The 18,622-nt window shown below is 40.6% G+C and overlaps 1 protein-coding gene across 3 annotated transcripts in view; it reads right to left on the bottom strand.

Moving 5' to 3' along the window:
• Nucleotides 1–18,622, bottom strand: part of Hpse2 (heparanase 2 (inactive)) — a 566,360-nt gene that overhangs the window by 17,501 nt on the left and 530,237 nt on the right. For all 3 annotated transcript variants that reach the window (XM_050149558.1, XM_050149567.1, XM_050149573.1), the window contains 2 exons: nucleotides 7,567–7,712; nucleotides 356–502 (listed from right to left, as the gene is read on the bottom strand). In XM_050149558.1, the coding sequence (XP_050005515.1) occupies nucleotides 356–502; nucleotides 7,567–7,712 (293 nt within the window). The remainder of the gene's footprint in view (nucleotides 1–355; nucleotides 503–7,566; nucleotides 7,713–18,622) is intronic.

Genomic DNA, 18,622 nt, shown 5'->3' with positions numbered 1-18,622 from the left:
TTTAGTGGGCAGGTAGGGGCCAAGGATGCTAAATAGTTTGTCATGTGATAATGCGGCATAATGAAGAACTGACTTGCTTAAATACCAAGCACCCTGGTTGAGAAATATTTTGTATACTGTTTTACTTTGCAGTTGAATTTATAGTAAACATGGAGACAGTCAGGGACCAGAGTAGAGATTTCCCCCAAAGAATCTGAAATCCCCCTACTCCAGACTATAACCTACTCTACCCCCTCCTTCAGCTCCAGGGAATGAGCAACAACAATGTGGCCTTCAGTAAAAAGGGTGACTCCAGCTCCCTCTTCACCCAGCTCCCTCCTACAGGGGTCTAAGCTATTTCCGGCTTGGCACTTACTTGGACTTTAGGCCTTCCTGCCCATAGGGCTGCAGCAGATACTGGTGCACCAGCTTGTCTCTGAGAGTCCCAGCCAGTTTGATTTTCTTTCTTGATCGATGCAGGTTGATGATGAAAAGTGTAATGGAGCCACGGACATAGTTGTGGCTGAGTTCAAGAGAGAAAGAAGGGGGGAGTGGGGTGGGGGTGGGGTTGGGGGTGAAACAAAGAGGTCAGTCAATGCTCCTAAATAACTTATAGGTTGCACAAAACAGGATCACCCCAGAAAAGTGCCTTACTTTATGGACAGTCCCAACAGACCTTCAAGATGGAAATGCCTGGTGACTGCAGTCTCCTGAAAAGAAGGTGCTCACCCTTCACCCCACTGTATTTGTCTAAGTTTACTGGACTTATTTTAGAAACATACATGTATATATACAGTATGAAAGTAAACTGTGATGACTTCTGAAAACATAAAGAGACAAAGAAATAAAAGAAAATGCCCATAGTTGTATAATCTTGAAATAGTCCAATATTTTGACCAGCATTTAGTATTTTACTTCTTAGCTTGAGAATTATCTATTAAGTGCTTTGACACATGCGACTATACCACTCAGTTTTATATAATTAGGATAAACCATCTGCATGGCCTAATGTATATATCACACATGGTCTTGTGTTATAGTTTCTGTTACTTATACAGGAACATTGACTTTCCAGCTGCAGAAATGCAACATCATTTACTCAGCCAGTCCACTACTTTTGTGGATTCCCATTTTATTTATTTATTTTTTGCCATTATAAATGATGTAACGAAAACCTTTATCTTACAAACCCTTTTTATGTATAATGATTATTTCTGGTGGTATTAGTCCTAGGAGCTGGAATCACTATGTCAAGGCGTGTGCACACTATATGACCCCTCCACAGATTCCCATTTTCTGTGGGGTCTCCCCTATGAGAAGAGCTGATATCTTTGTGCTCTTGTTCTCCAGAGTGATTGCATATCGGTTTTGTCCAGTGTGACATTAGTGGACATGTTAAGACCTTTGGGTAGACGCTGTAGGAACTGTTTTTGTGACAGCATGTTTTGTTCCTTAGGCTAGGAGAAGAATGACAATATCTTGCTGTTTAGATTTTTAGTTTTTTGGATACCTCCTATGTAGCCCAGGCTGCCGCTGAATTGTGATCATCTTGCCTCAGCCTCCTAAGTGCTGGGATTGCACACACACCACCATTCCTGGCTTGACAATGCTGGTCACAAAGCTTATTGAGGTGCTGAAATAAAGAAGTGTGAACAAGAAATATATATTCCTACTGGAAGCCATTTAAACTTGGGTGGTGTAGGAGGTCCTTCTGTCTATATGTTGCTTTCATTGGTTGAATAAAGAAACTGGCCTTTTGATAGGGCTGAACTTAGGTAGGTGGAGTAGACAGAACTGGATGCTGGGAAGAAGGGCAGTGTTGCAGACACCATGGTTCTCCTGCCCTAGATGGATGCTGGTTAGACTTTTGCTGGTAAGCCACAGACACATGGCGATACACATTAATGGAGAGGGGTTAAATTAATATGTAAGAGTTAGCCAATAAGAAGTTAGAACTAATGGGCCAGGCAGTATTTAAATGAATACAGTTTCTGTGTGGTTATTCTGGGTTTAAGCTAGCAGGGCGGCTGGAACAAGGGATCCCGCTTCTCCCTACAACACTTGGGAGTTTTTTTTTCTTTTTTTCTTTGAGACAGGGTTTCTCTGTAGTCTTGGAGCCTGTCCTGGAACTAGCTCTTTCAGACCAGGCTGGCCTTGAACTCACAGAGATCCCCCTGCCTTTGCCGCCCAAGTGCTGGAATTAAAGAAAGACATGCAGCATCACTGTCCAGCTTTGGGTGTTTTTAAAAAGATTATTTTTGGTTCTGGGGCTCAAACTCAGATACTAAGCATTGATAGCAAATGCCTTTACACTGAGGTGTCTCAATGGTCTCGGGTGGTACACTATTCTTTTTAAAACATGGCATAACAGCACTTATTCTGATAAATGCATATATTTAGATAATCTTGATGTTATTTAGACAGTTTGTAAAGATTTGCTTCTGCCAGCTCTATATTAATTAAGAGTATCCACTTCTTCATACCCTAGGAATTCTAGATATGAATCTTTTAAAATATCTTTGCCAACCTGAGAGAAGAAAATGGGACTGTGATGTTGTATTTTATAATCTTGTTCATACTGAAGCACAATAGACTTTCATTTGTCCAGTGGCCACTTCCAGTTTTCTAAACGAGTCACCATTTTAGAATCCTTTTAGCCCAGAGCCGGGTGTGCAGAACCGCGGGAGACCATATGCTGACATGCACGGGGCCTTTCCGTGTGTATCAGCAAAGCTATAATGATTTTCCTCTCAGTAGGAAAAAAAGCCCTTGTTTCTAAGGGGTCTCCTGGGGCCCCATCTGGATGGGTTAATGAGAGGAAACAGAGAAAAATGACCCAGCTCAGCCTTCAAAAGAGAAGCTCAGAGAAATTCTAAGACAACTTTGCCCAGAGGAAAACATTGCTTGCAGACATGGAACCCCTTGGTCCCTGCCTGGGTCACTAGCCTTTGCTCCTAAAGAGGCCATCTGAGAGTCAAGCAGTCAAGGGCAAGGTCAGCAGGACAACCTGGGAGCTTTAAAGTACAGATTTCGGGGTGCCGTTCCTTTAGGTTCCAGACCCGGGAATCTGTATGAAAAACTTGCCAAGTTATTTGGCTGATGAGTTGAGTTCGGGAACTACTAACTTAGAACAGAACATGAAGGTTATGAGAAGAACTCCCAGAATATCCTCCTGGCTGTGTATCAGATGCTCTTCCCCTTACGTCTGTAGGAAGGTACACTATTATTTTCAAGAAGGTCTGCAACTATGTTCTCATAAATCATTAAATGGCTCCCCTATGCAGTCCTTCTTGCTCCATTCCATTCTACTCCCCTGCAGCATGCAAATGAACTTCTGAAGTCACATGACTCAGGAGAGACCGTCAATTGATTTGAGCAGACTTGTGTGACCACAGCTCTGAAGGAGGACGTTGGCAGCCTGTGTGGGTAGTGACCACCACCGGAGAACATCAGCTCGCTTCTAGAGGTGGGTTTTCAGCTTAGTTTAGCTATCGACAAAATGGATGAAGACAGCATCAACTACAGGTACTTTGGGCTTTAGAATGTGAGCAAAAGAGGCACCGGTGGGTATTGATTTAGCCAGACCACAGTAAACCCTTTTGCAAGCTACTATAAACAAAAGTTTTAAAGGCCAGCCGTGGAGGAGGGGAAAAGCACAGGCTTGCATTTATGAGTTTCTCCTTGGCAGGCTGGGGCAGATGTGCCCTTGGAGACTACGGGAAGAAGGGTGGGACGTGAGGAACTGGTGGCTTGGAGGGAGACCTGAAATCACAGCATTGCTGTAGGGAAAGCTGTCTTTCCAAGCTGCTTGGCAATGGTTTTATTTCTATGTACATAGTTCTCCTGGGAAAGATAAACCAGCCCAGCCCAGGAAACTGATTGAACAGGTTCTCAGAGAACTCATGCACTTCCTTAGGTAGGAACTGCTAATGAAGATTGCTTTAACCACACATCACCCTACTTGGTCAATGGGCAAGGGCATGAAGCAGACGCCTTTTGACTTCACAGACACGTTCTTGGGTCGGGACTCCCACATCAACCTGAAGAACCATGGTGAGAATTCAGATTCTGAGGAATGCATATTTTGTCTACATGAAACCCATCCTGAAGGAGTATGAATTCTGTTAGAAAAATGGCATTTGGGGGCTTGGTCAGCTTGCCCTTTTTAATGCCTGATGTCTAGTTCTGGTGGCTTTTGGTTATCTTGGTGAATGCCTCTTTCTGGAAAGAAGCTGTTTTGGTGGAATGTCTATCCTGCTCTGTGCCTCCTTGTGGTGAGACATTTTCACCAGCAGCCAAGCCATGTATCTGGAGTTCATCTTTCCTGGCTGTTCTTTTCCTGCCTGACATCTTCTCTCTGTTGCCACGGGAGGAGGAGGAAGTGAGTCAGAGGAGGGATGTTAGAATGGGAAGATCCTGGATATAAGAGGTGGGAGATGTCAGATGGGAGGTGTGTCTTGAGTTCCAGATAGAAAACAGTCATGTTCTAGAAACATCTCCAGTGAAGCAGGGCATCTGGGAAAAGGAAGGGAGGATGATGCACTTGAGTCATTGATCATTCCCAGCGAAAGTTAATGTGCTTGAAAATTCAGTTGCTCCTTTGTCTCCAAATCTAATTCAAAGGTTTGGGGTTTGGTAAAAGTCAGGCCCTGTTTTGCCAAACATTTTTCCCCTTAATTTCAAAGCCCCTGTGTATTTTAAGGGAAATTTAATCCACATGTTTCTGATTCATTTACACTTAACTCATCAAAATATTGTTTTGTAAGAGTCATTTGATGTCCAAGAAGCCTCAGGAACCTTTTTTATGAGCCTTAAAAAAAAACTTCTTCTGAAAAACAGGAAGTCTTGTTTTGCCAATAATAAACGAATTTGAACCCCAAAAGGCTCAATTTTGCTTCATCATTCACTAGGTTCCAGTTGGTTCTGAGTGTCATTGAGGACCTCATCCACCATATCCTTACATTGTCTTAGCCATAAAGAGTGGCCATAAAACATCTGACTGTCAATACTTGATGGTGGGAAGTTCGGCCAGCACTCTGTAACTGGTTAACTTCAGAAGAGGACAGAGGCACTGGCCAGGGCTGGTGTGAATACCTAACCTCTTCTAATTCAGTTTTAGAAGATCAGGCTCTGCTAGGTCAGAAATAACCCACAATGCACGAGAGCCATGGAGGGGTCTGAGTAGGTGAAAGATGATTATCAGGAGATATAAAAGAGATGTCTACAGTCAGTGGGACACAAGCTAAATGCTCTCTAAGAGCCCCTTACAAACGAAAAGCTCCTCAACACAAATGCTGTTATTTTCATATAGGTGATACCACAGAGCCTTCAGAATTTAAGATTACGTGAGTGTAAGCATTAGTAAGCTTTTATTTCTCACCTAGCTCCTGTTTTGATCCAGGATATTTATTTCAGATAATCAAGGCTGATTAGTATGAAGCTAATATGTCCAGTATGAGATGATTCTGTGATTTTGTCTGTGGCCACAGCTAAACTGAGTGAGTTAGTCAGTGGTGCTGCTCCCAACCGATGAAGATGTGAGGCCCAGGCAGGACACACGGCTTCTCAGAGAGGAGAGCGGACGCCTCTCCTCTCTCTGTGCCTTGCTATCTGAATGCCTGACAGCTTTTTTGCAAAGAGGAGACCTGCAAACTCAGCTGGCCCAAAGTATCCATTCTTTGGGTTTGGTGGAATGAAAAAGACTTTTAACTGGTTTATGAAAGTCTTCTTTCTTTTAAGGAAGAGATGGGGAGCTTATTTTAATAGTAGCCTGGTGGAACGCCATCCTTTCAAGAGGTTCTGATTGATTTCCCATAGAAAGTTGGGGGCAGCTGAGGTGGAGAGGGATTCAAATCAAGATTAGTTTTACTGCCTTGTTGGAGGCCTCCTGATAGTAAATGGTAGAATTCTGAGCCACTTTATTATGCTCCCTCTCTGGCTGATGTGATACACAGGGCAAGAACTATAATAAACCACCAGGAACACACGGTTCCCGGTTTCTGTCTTCTCCCATCCATTCATCTGTACATCAAACACTTACAAGACCTTCATGTCTGTCACTGTATCAGACAAGAAGATAAATAGGATCATTGGCCCCAAGCCCATGATACCCTCAGGATATAAGTGAGACCTTCTCATGAGAATATCCTAGAATACTAGTGTGAGCCCTGGGATGGGCCTCCATGGGGAGCCTTCAGCCCACATAGGTATTACTGTTCTATTCCTGGATACAGACTACCATTACAAAAGACTGGTGTGTTTTCCAGTAGGGACAGAAGGTGCCAAGAGCAATTTTTCTCTCTTGAGGCTGGGGGTCCACCTTTTGGGTGGTTGCCTCAGGGCCTGTCATAGACAACGAATACAATGTTGCCTTGTGTGAGGATCAGATAATTCCAGGCAAGGCCATAAAGCAGTCAGTCACTGTCAGGTATGGGACAGAGCTTCCTGCTGAGCCAAAGGGCTGTTGAAAGCTTCTGGCCTGTGCCCAGGACAGCCTCCCCTTCCTACAATAGGCACTTGTATCTACAGGCAAGACAACCGGACCCTGGCGCCCACCTCTGCTCCTAGTGAGTCTTTGAAAGCATTTTATCACAAGGAACTAACAGGCTTTGCTTCTGTCTCATCAAGGACAGAGAAGGAGCATCTGGTGTAATCCGATCCCAGCAGCTCTTTGTGCTTCCCTCCCTTGATCAGCCCTGATAGGCCCTGGGTGGAGGTCTGACTGGAGACAGGAGGCAGTCCCTTCCCCCAGGTTTGCTCTGCAGCAAGAGAAAGAACTCTCCTTTCCAGGGTATCCTCCTCTGCCCTAAACAGGAAGTGATGTAAGACATTGTTGACCAGATGGGCTTTGGTTTTAGATCCAGTTAAAAAATTTTCTCTTATGGTCTTCATGTTTTAAACTTAAAAACAACAACAACAACAAAATAAAATAAAACAAACAAAAAACCCTGTCAAACTTTGCTGGTTTAAAGAGAACTGGGATGATACACAGTGCTTTCTATCAAAGAGAGAAGGATCAGCTCAAAGCACCGCTGGGTTATTATGCGTCCAGAGCATTTCACAGTCCTCTACCACCTGAAATAGCTGAGATCTCTGAAATATGGGAAATGGCACTCATTTAGTTGCAGAGACCTCGTGGGATACTAGTCTAAGCCAGGTGCGTTTGCAATGCAGACACAGGCCACATTTTCTTAAGCTCTGTGGTGGGTCAGAGGATCAGATTTGGCCCCTTGTCTTGGCTCAGACTTACACACACAAATCTCTGTGGGCATGGTATCAACTGGCACAGATAAAGTGCCCAATAAAAATTTGTTGCATGAGTAAGAGAGTGAACAAATAGATGCATCGTGTAAGCCTTGCTGAGTAAATCCTGTGCCAGGAGAAGGGCGTACTTGACACAAAAGTGCAGGGAGAATGGTGACCACAGGGGCAGTTTCCAGCTACGATCCGTGAACCAAGGAGAACTTTGAATGCTCCAATGGCACCGCATTCAGTCCAAGAGGAGACACAGCCCATTGGATGGCCTTCGAAGAGGAGACACAGCCCATTGGATGGCCTTCCTCTTTCCCTGTTGGTGGGAAGACTTACTTGTGGTGGTTTGTACAGTGAGCATAGATCCGTAGTTTGTCTCGGATGACTCTTCCTGGTCGCGGCTTCCGCTGGAGCCCAGCTACATGCACTGCCAGGACTTTGGGGCCAATCAGACGCTTGTAAAGGAGAGAAAGCCAGTAGTCCTGCGGAGAATAGAGAGGTGGAGAGTCAGGGAGACAACTCTCATTCAGGTGCACTGAGCAAACATGAAAAAACACAGGCCAGAAACTACTTCCTGCCAGGACAGTATGGTTCCCCTCACCGGAGCTGGCTGTGGGCTGATAACGAAGGCAGCACTTCCCAGCACGACCTCTTCATTCACTAAGTGGGCAAGGGTTAGATGGAGTGAACTCAGCAGCGTATGAATATAGAAATCAAGTTTTTCACAAATGGAATAACCAGTTGGGGTGCGGGACTTACACCTCCAATTCTACTTTCTGTGGCTGCGCTGGTTCATGGTTTCTGTGAAACTGCAGAATGGGAAATTTGTAATCCTTAGGATTGTCATCAATATGAGACTATAAAATAGCATTCTCCAAATATTGGCACTGAGGACGATTACACAGAGGGAGAAATAGGGAGGGAGACCAAGGTTCTCCAGAAGGAGCCAGGTTGAGGAGAATTCCAGAGCCAGAAAGACAGAGAAAAGCTTGCGCACAGTTATAATTCCTGGCCATTTTCAATATTCTAAATAAAAGAATGTTCCTAAATTGAAAAGAATGTATAACCAATTAATAAATGGCCCACTCTGTAGCCAACACCGTGTTTGAGGGCACAGAAGTCCGCCTATCATCATCTTAATTTTGGTTGTATTTGCTGTTAGGACAAGTTGTATTTGTTTTTGATACAACATAAAACTGGTATTTGTATTGTGTAAACTCTTAACACTGACTGTTGCTTTCTGAACACAGTGTTTATAACTCATCCATATAAAGCCTGTTACGAGCTGGGGGACTTCAGTAATTTTCCATACCACACACAAGAAGAAATGCTTTTACATTACACCAAGTTACATTCATTCTTATTCTATAAATTTCCTGCTCTATCTGCACTACAGATTCCCCTTTATTTATTCATTCAGAGGAATCTGCTTCCATGCTCATTACAAAGCCCCACTATAAATCCTGGAATTCGGGGCACACTCCATAGTGCCTTCACTGTGTTCATCTTTCCATGCAGAAGTCTCCTCTGTGTATGTGTGTGTGTGTGTGTGTGTGCGCGCGCGCGCTCGTGCGCATATGTGCATGTGTGTTTAAACTGTGTGTTCATCTATAACATCTGTGGCCTAAAAATGTCTGGTAAATTTTACAAATTAGAACACATTTCTCAAAGAATCTTTGTCAACAGCACAGCTCCGCATCTGCCCTGACAGCAGCTTTAAGACCTGCCCAACAGTTTAACTTCATTATTTTTAAGTGGCTTTAGGTTGGTTATTAAATAAAGTCTTCTAGTACTTAAAATGCAAATATTTGATAATTTTTAATTGGACAGGATAGAAAAAGTCATTGCTTTAATTTTCTCTTACTTGATTATAATTTTATGTGTTTTATTCAAGATCTATCATGTTCCAAGAAGATTTCCACTGGTTCCTATCTAATTTATAATATGTTTAAAAATAATAAAAGTTTAGTAAGCTGTTGCCTACTAATCACTTGGTATGATATAATCTCTATTCTGGTTGGAAATCTTTTATTTTATCAATATGAAAATGGGTTCAGAAAGCTCAAAGGTATACATGAGGTTACAGAACTGGTCAGAGATAGCCCACAAAAGAAAATCCGGGTTTATTTTCTCAACACTGGTGTAATACTTCGCTCACTCTGAAGCCCAGGAAGTCACTTGTGTAAAGGGACAAGGAAGCTTGCAAGCAAAATTTCTGTGGACCTGGAATCTGGAAGTGAGCCTTACTGTTAGTGCCGAGAGCGGCTATGATTTAACCTGTGATTCCTGCATCCTCAGAGCATTTAGAATAAAAGAAAGGAGAGCACAACACACCCATTTCTCCAATTCTAACAAAATCTGTTCCTTTTTTAAAAATTACTTCATTCCAATATCTTATCACAAACACTTGCTTTTTTTTTTTTAAAAAAAAGAAAATCTAAAAAGCTAAATAGGTTTGCTTTCAATTTTTCACTTAGGCATAGCTATGATCTTTATGTCACAGCAATTTCCAGGTAAGGTTAGGCATATCTGTAGCAAAACAATTAACATTTACGAATAGTACTATGTTTAATTACTGTTTAATCTCAAAATGTATATAAAGACAAAAAGCATATTTCAGAAAGATTAGCCTGCGTATTCTTTATCTGCATTAAATGATAATTTAAGTTTAAACCCACACCAAGACTTCCTAACATGAAGCAGTCTTTTGTGTTGTGGGGAAGCTAAATGTGACACTATCCCTGTGACTCCGAGACACTGGCCGTGGCTCTGAGGAGTTTGTGGTGGAGAGACAAAAGATGATGAAGCTCACTTCCAACAACCCAGCCTTTTCTTCAGCTGTTCTGACTGTGGCAAATCCACATAAAAACTTGTATTTCAGCCACTTAGAAAAGCATAGCTCAGCAGGTAGACATATTCATAATGTATAAAGAACTATGACCACTGTCTGTCTCCACAACTGAAACCCAGACCCATTAAACTTTAACTCTTTCCCTCAGTCTCCTGGTGATCACTATTCTGTTTTCTGTGCCTCTTGGTGTGGGACAATTCTGTATTCTGTCAATTATGATTTAAATAAATGCTGATTGGTCAGTAGCCAGGCAGAAAGTATAGGCAGGACAACCAGACAGGAAGTAGAGGCGGGTCAGTGAGAACAGGAGAATTCTGGGAAGAAGGAAGCCCATTCCTCTGCAGTCCTGTCCAGACACGGAAGAAGGAAGATGTAGCCTGCCCTGCAGAAAAAGGTGCAAAGCCATGGGGCTAACACAGATAAGAATAATAGCCTAATATAAGTTATAGGAGTTAATAAGAAGCCTGAGCTAATGGGGCAATCAGTTTACAACTTATGGAGACCTCTGTGTGATTTTCTTTGGGGCTAACAACTGTGCGAACTGGGCAGGACAGAAACCCTGACAACAAGCAGGCCCTCATGTTACAGCCTCTCATAGAAATGAATATACAGTATTTTTTCTTTGGATGACTGGTTTATTTCATTAAGCATAATACCCAGAAGACTCATCAATGTTGTACATATTGGAATTTCCATTCATTCTAAGGCTTAATAATGTTCCATCCTATGTACTTATCATTGATTTAATTTGTGGACTCCCATGTGGTCTATCTTGAAAAAGGTCCCATGTGTAAAGAGAGTAATGTGTCTGCTGCTGTTGGGTAGACTTCTATTTGACCTATTTGATCTATTGTGGTTTTAGGCCTCTGCTTCCTCATTGACCTTCTCTTTGGATGCCCTCTCCATCACTAAAGTCTTCTGCTGTAACTGTAGACTTTTCTGTTTCTCCTTTCAGTTTTGCCACCCCCCCCATACTTTTATGGTCTGTTATGTAGCATGTGGATGTTTATAATAGTTAATTCTTGATGTATTGAAATTTTTATTTCCTTTGTTTCTTGTAAGCTTTTTATATTGTAAGGTCAATTTTATCTGGTATTATTATAGTCACCTCTTAGCCACCTTTACTACTCTTGGTTATACTTGAATAGATTTATCTTTTTACAGCCTTTTAATCTGTTTGTACCTTTGTATCTAAAGCCATTCTCTTATGGGAAGCATGTTTATTTTGTAAAATCTTTTCTGTCAACTTATTTCTTTTAACATCAGAGTTTAATTTCCTTATATCCAAAGTAATTATTGATAGGAATGAACACATTCCTGTCATTTTGCTGTTTATTTTCTATATACCTTTTAGCTTTCTGTCCCTAATTTCTTGCATTACTACTTTTCTTTGTTTCCAGCTGCTTTGTTTTTCATAGCAAAAGAAATTTAAATTCCTTTCTTATTGTCTTTTATAATACCATGGTGATTACATTTGACATTCTAATGAAACACTAATTTGTACTTAGATTAACTTTAATGGCATATAAAAATTCTGTTCTTTTCTCAGTGGCAAATGTCACAGTTATATTTTTATATACCATAAGCCTAAGACATACCAATGAGTTTTTTTAATATACTAATCTCTTAAATTATATAGTAGCAAATTATAGGCTACCAATCCAAATTATAGTAATCCATTTCTTAATCAGTATTAAAATGTATTAGTCTCTTAAATAAAGATTAAAAAGCAGTTACAAAGTATTGCTATAATAATACTCATTTTTTATCTCAGTTTAGCATGAATTCATTCCTGTGACTACCAGTTCTTGACTGGTATGCTTTCAGTCCAAGCTGTATAGTGTAATTTCTTTGAGCCTGTCTTATGGGCTAGAGAGTGATAAAATCACCACCACCCCCTTTTTTTAGAGACAGGGTTTCTTTGTAGCTTTTGAGCCTGTCCTGGAACCAACTCTGTAGATCAGGCTAGCCTCAAACTCACAGGAATCTGCCTGACTCTGACTCTGCCTCCCAAGTGCTGGGATTAAAGGTGTGTGCCACCACTGTCTGACCATTTTCTCTTACTTTTGAAAGAAATTTTTGATAAATATGAGGCTTCTCATTGGGTAGATTCCCTTTCTTTTAGTGCTCTGATGATCTCACCCCACTAACTTCTGGACCTCAAGGTTCTGAGAAGTCTGCTGGTAATCGTGCTGAGGAATTTCTATTGCAGAATGAGTTGTCTCTCTCTATTGCTTTCAGCATTCTTTTCTGGATTTCAAAAGTTTGATTAGGATATAGGTTCATCTTTTGGACTTAATATAAGTTCTTGAAGTTTTATATTCATGTATTTCATCAAATTTAGGCAGTTTGAATCCATTATTTTGTTGAATATGTTCTTAGCGCCTTTCTCTCTCCTGGAACTCTCACAATGAGTAGTATTTGGTCTCCATTCATCTTCAGTCTGATTTCCTTCATGCTCTTCACCACTGTTTATTTCCAGCATCAGATCGCAGGCCCACTGATGGTTCACTCAAACCTGCCTTTGAACCTCCTTACCTCGTGTATCATTCCAATCATTGTGCTTTTTAGCTCTGGAATTTCTTCCTGCTCTCCCTTTAGGCTTTCTATTTGCTGATACTTCTTCTATTTTGTTCACCTATCTAGATTTTGACTTTCTCAAGATCATCTTCTAGGATCTTTAAGATAGAGTATTTATTAGAATTCCATGAGGTTGTCTTCAGGGACAGTTTCTATTGAGTTGCTTTTTAAATGCTCCTACTTTACTGTCTCTTTTATGCCTTGTGATTTTTGTTTCTGTTTCAAACTTGACATTTGAATCTAACAATGTGGCAACTTCTAGAAATTGCATTTTCTCGTTCCCATTACACTTTGCTAGTGTTCGTTGTTTAAGTTGTTTTAGGCTGTGTCTGTGCCAAAGCCCACTGTATATGTAAACTTGTGGTTTTGTCAGCCCCCACCCCAGCCCCTTAGGCCTTTCCTGGTTATGTGTTGTATCTAGTTACTTTAAAATGTTTATGTCTTTACTATCTGGCTCCCAAAAATGGAAAAGAAAAAAAGATGAAGGATGTAAATTAAAAGGTCCTGGCCTTTAAATTGCCAGTAGCCATCTCCGCTGGGAGGGAGTGCCCGGCAGCAATGGGACAACAGTAGGTGCTTGGTTCTTTGTACCTGTGATCAGGACTAAACAGCTCATCAGGATGGAGGTCACTGACATTCTGATGACAGGGCCTTTCGAGCTCACTTGGCTCTTGGGAGCTGACTTGTAAGCAGCTCCAGTACATGTGCACAGCTGCCTAGTGTAGGGCGGAGGGCTGAAATGTCAGTCATTCCTGAACTAAGAGCCAAAATTTATCAAGACTAGCTGTGCTTTAACACTCAAGACTTCTACTTGAATCTGTAAGTGTTCAGAGTGCCAAGATGGTTACCTCAGTCAGGTTCTGCTGGTGCACTTGCTACCTAGGCAGGGAAACATATTCTTGTCATTACCTATGATGTCATCGTCCCAGATTCCGTTGAAGCCCATCTTTTAGTAGTAGCAAAAGAATTTTCTGATGTGTCCCATCTGTGGTCCACAGGTCACATATAGCCTAGTGTAGCTATAAATGCGGTCCAAATCAAAACTGTAGATTTACATAACAAACTATGAGACTATTTTGTGTGAACTCTGTAGATAACAATGTTGTGTTGCAATGTCAAAAGGTTGGACATGCCTATGAGTTTAATTGTATAAGGTACCAACATTCTTGTCAAATCTGTAGCTTTTTTTTATAATTTTTATGACTGGTTTTAAATGGAGAGTTTCAAGAACTCTATAGAAAATAATAACAATATTTTCTTTATTGAAAATCATTTGGTATATGGCACAACTTTATTTTTAAGAATATAATAATTATAGATTATTCATACAGTGAATAACTTACCCCTTATTTCATCTCTATTGTATAATAAGTTCATATACATGTCAGAGTTTATGTTAGCTTACAATAGTATCATGCTGCATATAATTTTCCTTTTCCACTTAACGTTTTGTCTTAAGGTTGCTAAATGCACTAACAGTATATTGATCGACAATGTTGCACATTAGTTAATTGTATAAACACTGATGATTTTGCTGATGGATGTTAGGTTGTGTTCAGAATTTGCTGTTATATGCAGTATGGTAAAGGCACTTTTGAGAGCACGACTCCAACTGTGATAGAAATAAGTCTTCTTAGGTGTGAGCTTCCAGGACAAACTTAGAGATTTCCCTTTACTTCTGATACATCAGTGTCGTCAGAGGTAGGCTCCAAATTGTGGCACTCCCACTGTGCCATAAACAGGTCTGCTGATACTCACCTCTACAACGCCACGCCTGCTTTCTAAAATGGCATCCATTGCTGAAACCCATTCCTTCCAACAATGGCTGTATACTTGTTAGTGCCAGGTATTTTCAGACTCCCTTTAAAAAACGTTTGTCAGTCTAGTGGGCATAAAATATGGAGCTCTTTCTAGGTGATATTTAAAAATGGCTCTCACTCATTTGTAAAAATAGTATATAGGTTCATTTGAAACTTTTAGTGTTTTCTTTCAGGAGTAGGTTTTTAATCAACCTAGAATTTGTCTGCGATATAATACTGGTAAACATCTCTTTCCATATTTTTTTTATAAGAAGAGTTAATTATATCAGTGTAATTTATTAGGTTCTTCATTCTTTTTGCTTAGCTACTGTTGAGGTAGGGTCTTATTATATAACCCAATCTGGCCTCAGACTCGAAATCTTCTTGCCCAGGTCTCCCAAGTGCTGTGATTGCAGACATATGACATCAAATCTGGCTTTAGTCTATTTTTTCTTCAGTCATTTCTAATGCCTGCTATGCCCCATATTAAAGTCCATATATTCCTGGGCCTGTTTCTCTGAGTTCCCCACTCTGCTCCATTTTCTGTCCTGCATGCCTAATGTTTTATGACCACTGTTCTATATTCTAGCTTGGAACCTGGTAGAGCGAGTCCTCCTAACCCATTCTCCTGGACTATATTTGTTCATAGTGGGACTTGGCTCAGACAGAGACGTTTTAGGGTTAGATTATCCAATACCTAAACAAAATCTGTTGAGATTTTGGAATTATAATAAATTTATAAATGAAAAGAGGAGAGTTTCATTTTATGATATTAAAAATTTTAATCCATAAATATAACAGGGACTAACAAACAAGTGGGTAGGGTCTCTCTCTCTGCTCTCAAGATGAAGAAGTTGTTCACAATTACTGAATTTTTTTCAATTAGATTATTTCTATCTTTTATAATAAAAATCTTTATTGGGAAAAACAAAAAAAATTTAGGCTCAGAGCATGAAATCAGAAAATATTTTTCAGAGTGCACTAGTAAAGATTTGGTGGTAAGCATAATAATAAAGAGAATTCAGTGTTAAGCCTCAAACTTGCTCTGTTGGCAGATTCATTGATTTTCCATTTGTAAAGACGGCACTTTCAGAGTGCCTCTAGATTCCTTTTCCCTGTCTATCCATGCGATGCTCTGTTTGTGAAGCATCTCTTCACTTCCATCCCCAAAAGAGCACATCGCTGCCAAAGCCTTCGTTTTCCCTCCCAGCCCAATTCGAGGGCCACGCGTCCTGGGAAAGTGTGTGACCTAGGCAACAGCTATGGATTTCTCAACACTGACGGCTACTATTTGCTTTTCACTTTTAAAAGTTTAAGTTCACTGCAAGCTCACAGTTTAAAGGTATATGTGTGTGTGTGTGTGTGTGTGTGTGTGTAATGAGACGGTATTACTACATATGTACATATGCAACAGACTGAGAAACATGGAGTGGTTCTCTTGGGTAGGATGGGAAGTCCCAAGGACACAGGATAGTGGAGTAACTCAGGCTGACGGGAGCTACTACTGCTTTAGTTTTGGTTGGATGTGGACTCATAATTACGTTTGTATTGTTTTCTCCTAAAAGTAGCATGTAGGCACAATCTTTGTATGTGGTAAATAATATATATATAACACAACAAGTAACATCTCATGACTGGTTTGCTATTAGTGATTTCTTTAGATAGATAACATCATGGACTCACCTAGAGGCTGCCATCTCTGAATTGTTTTGCTGCCATGGGATGAGTTACAGTTTATCTCTTAGCCTATCATCTCCTTTCTTGGGAGGATGGAGGATCGAGATTGGCGTGACAGCTGAGGGAGAAACTTTCATCAGGAGTCATTTTCAGGCTCCTTTTCACTCTTGCTTTTCCTTCTCCCCCTATCTAGCTTACCTCGTAAAAAATGAAACATTCGGTCTCTCTCCCTTCTCTCCCCTCCCTCTTCACCTCTCTGACCTTATCTTTCCCTGTGAAAACCACTTTTCCACAGGATCAAATGTGCTTTCTCTTCCCCCTTTTTTCTCCCCGCTTATCTTTCTTTTCTCTCTTTTTTAAAATATGAATATATTCTATTTATAAATCACAACAAATGTGTACAAGTGTAATGACTCTAGATAATTTTTAAGGGATTGACATGAAAATGTAGAATATATCTATATCTCAAAGAGAATAAACAGCAATACATACATTTATAACAACAGTAACTACAAAGACATTGGATGAAAGAACACTGCAGAAGTTTTCAGACACTAAGAGTCATTAATGGGAAGAGAAAATTCTATGACCTTTTATGTCAACAGTGAGAAATTTCCAAAGGAAGGAATGCATTACAGCTTCCAAGGGACAAAGAAAGACACAGCATTCTTTAAATGTATCAGACATGAGAAGTCGAAGAGAAATAGTGTCCATTTATTAGTTGGAGAGGGAAAACTAATAGCAGGTGACAATAAAATGACAGGGGCTTTAAATCTTTCCTTTTCATTCGGCATTTGTCAAAAAGTCAATTGTTGTCTGAAAGGTAGACAAGGAAGTGTATGGAATGAGCTGAACCAAAACAAATAGGAAAAGAAAAACTGACAGAGGACGGTAGAATTTACTAGACTAACTGCTGAGCTGCATGGTCCTGGAACAACCAAACCATTTCCTCCAGTCCAGTGCCTATGGGAGGTGCTGAAATTCAACTGTGGAATGCCCACTGTGTTTAAGGCTCTGGACCAGTACCTTGGGATATGGCTGAAGTTTAGAATCTATTAAGAAAGTCCTTATTCCAGTGAGTTGGGCAATTTATTAATGGCCATAGATTTGATAAAAATGCAAGAATAGAGCAGAAGTCAATGAGATTCTGTAGCAAAGGGACCGATCTAGCCCTATAGCAGTAGTGGAATCACCCACAGATTGGCAGTTAAGGTTTGAGGAAGTGAGGAGGAGAGAACAGAGGTGTTTTGAGTCTGAGAGAACATCATTAAGGAAAGGAAGGGAATCAATGTGTTTAGAGCCCGGATGCAGACAGTCCAGCCTCAACTGGCTTTGCAGACCAAGGAAAGAGAGGACCAAAAAGAGGATGGCAGAGCCAGTTCACAAGATCCTAAGGGTTTTAAAAGTCACCTAAAATAAATTGGAAGTTATTATGGAGTGAAGCAGAGAAAGTGACATTATTTAGTTTATATTTCTCAAGTCGGCTTTCATAGCTGGAAAGAAAATCACTAAGAAGTTAATTTACAAGAATGGTGATCACGGTTTGGCTAAGGAAGTTCTATTTGAGAGAAGAGGGATAGGAGAGATATTTAGGACATAAATAGTATTGATAGGACCAGATGGTTGGTTGGATACATAAAATAAGTATGGAAGAGGACTCGTGGCTTTGAAATGTTCAGTTCTTACACTCCAGAAGATGGGACGGAAACTGGTTGCTTGGCAACAATAGCAGTGTTTCCCTTTATGCTCACTCCATCTTCTTCTAACTCAACCATGACCCAACAAAGCTTAGGGATGCCAAATTCTACTAGGGATAAATAGATAAAGTATAGCACAAATAATAAAAACCCAGAGACAGAAATTGGGGTTCAATCTGAAACCAGGAAAGCAAAGCAGCCAAGCCACTAGAGAAGTCTTACCTCTATCTACCAAGGCTGGGCCACTGCAGACTAAGCAAACTAAGCAGCCTAAACAGACTAAGCCTCCCTCTCCTCCCATTTTATATTCCCTCTAGTGCTTGGTTTAAAGACTTGTGATTCTCTAGTATTTGAATTAAAGGTGTAAACCACCACCACCTGGATTTGTTTCTGCATTGATCTTGTACAGCCCAGGGTGGCCTTGAACTCACAGAGATCCACCTGCCTGTCTTCCAAATCCTGGGATTAAAGGTATGTTCCTCTACTGCCTGACCTCTAGTGGCTTAGCTTTGCCCTTCTGATCTGTAAGCAAGCTTTATTTATTAAAATATTATATATTTTATTTATATATTACATTTATTTATTTATATAATATCCATAAGGAACCAAGTCAAAGAGAAACTGGTGCCAACTAAAGCTATGCCTCTATGGTTTAGTTCTGATTTCTTTTTGTCAGTTTTTATGCACATGAATCCACTGCATGTTTTTGCAGGGACTGTATTTATGCATTCACTATTTCTCAAACTTACTAACTAGAAAAATTCAGAGCCAGTCAAGGGACCCCTGCT

Source organism: Alexandromys fortis, unplaced genomic scaffold, assembly GCF_014885135.2.
Source record: "Alexandromys fortis isolate MF-2015 unplaced genomic scaffold, M_Fortis_MF-2015_v1.1 scaffold_16, whole genome shotgun sequence".
NCBI lineage: Eukaryota > Metazoa > Chordata > Mammalia > Rodentia > Cricetidae > Alexandromys > Alexandromys fortis.
Note: the sequence above shows the minus strand (reverse complement) of the source record. Positions and strands in the feature narration are given on the sequence as shown.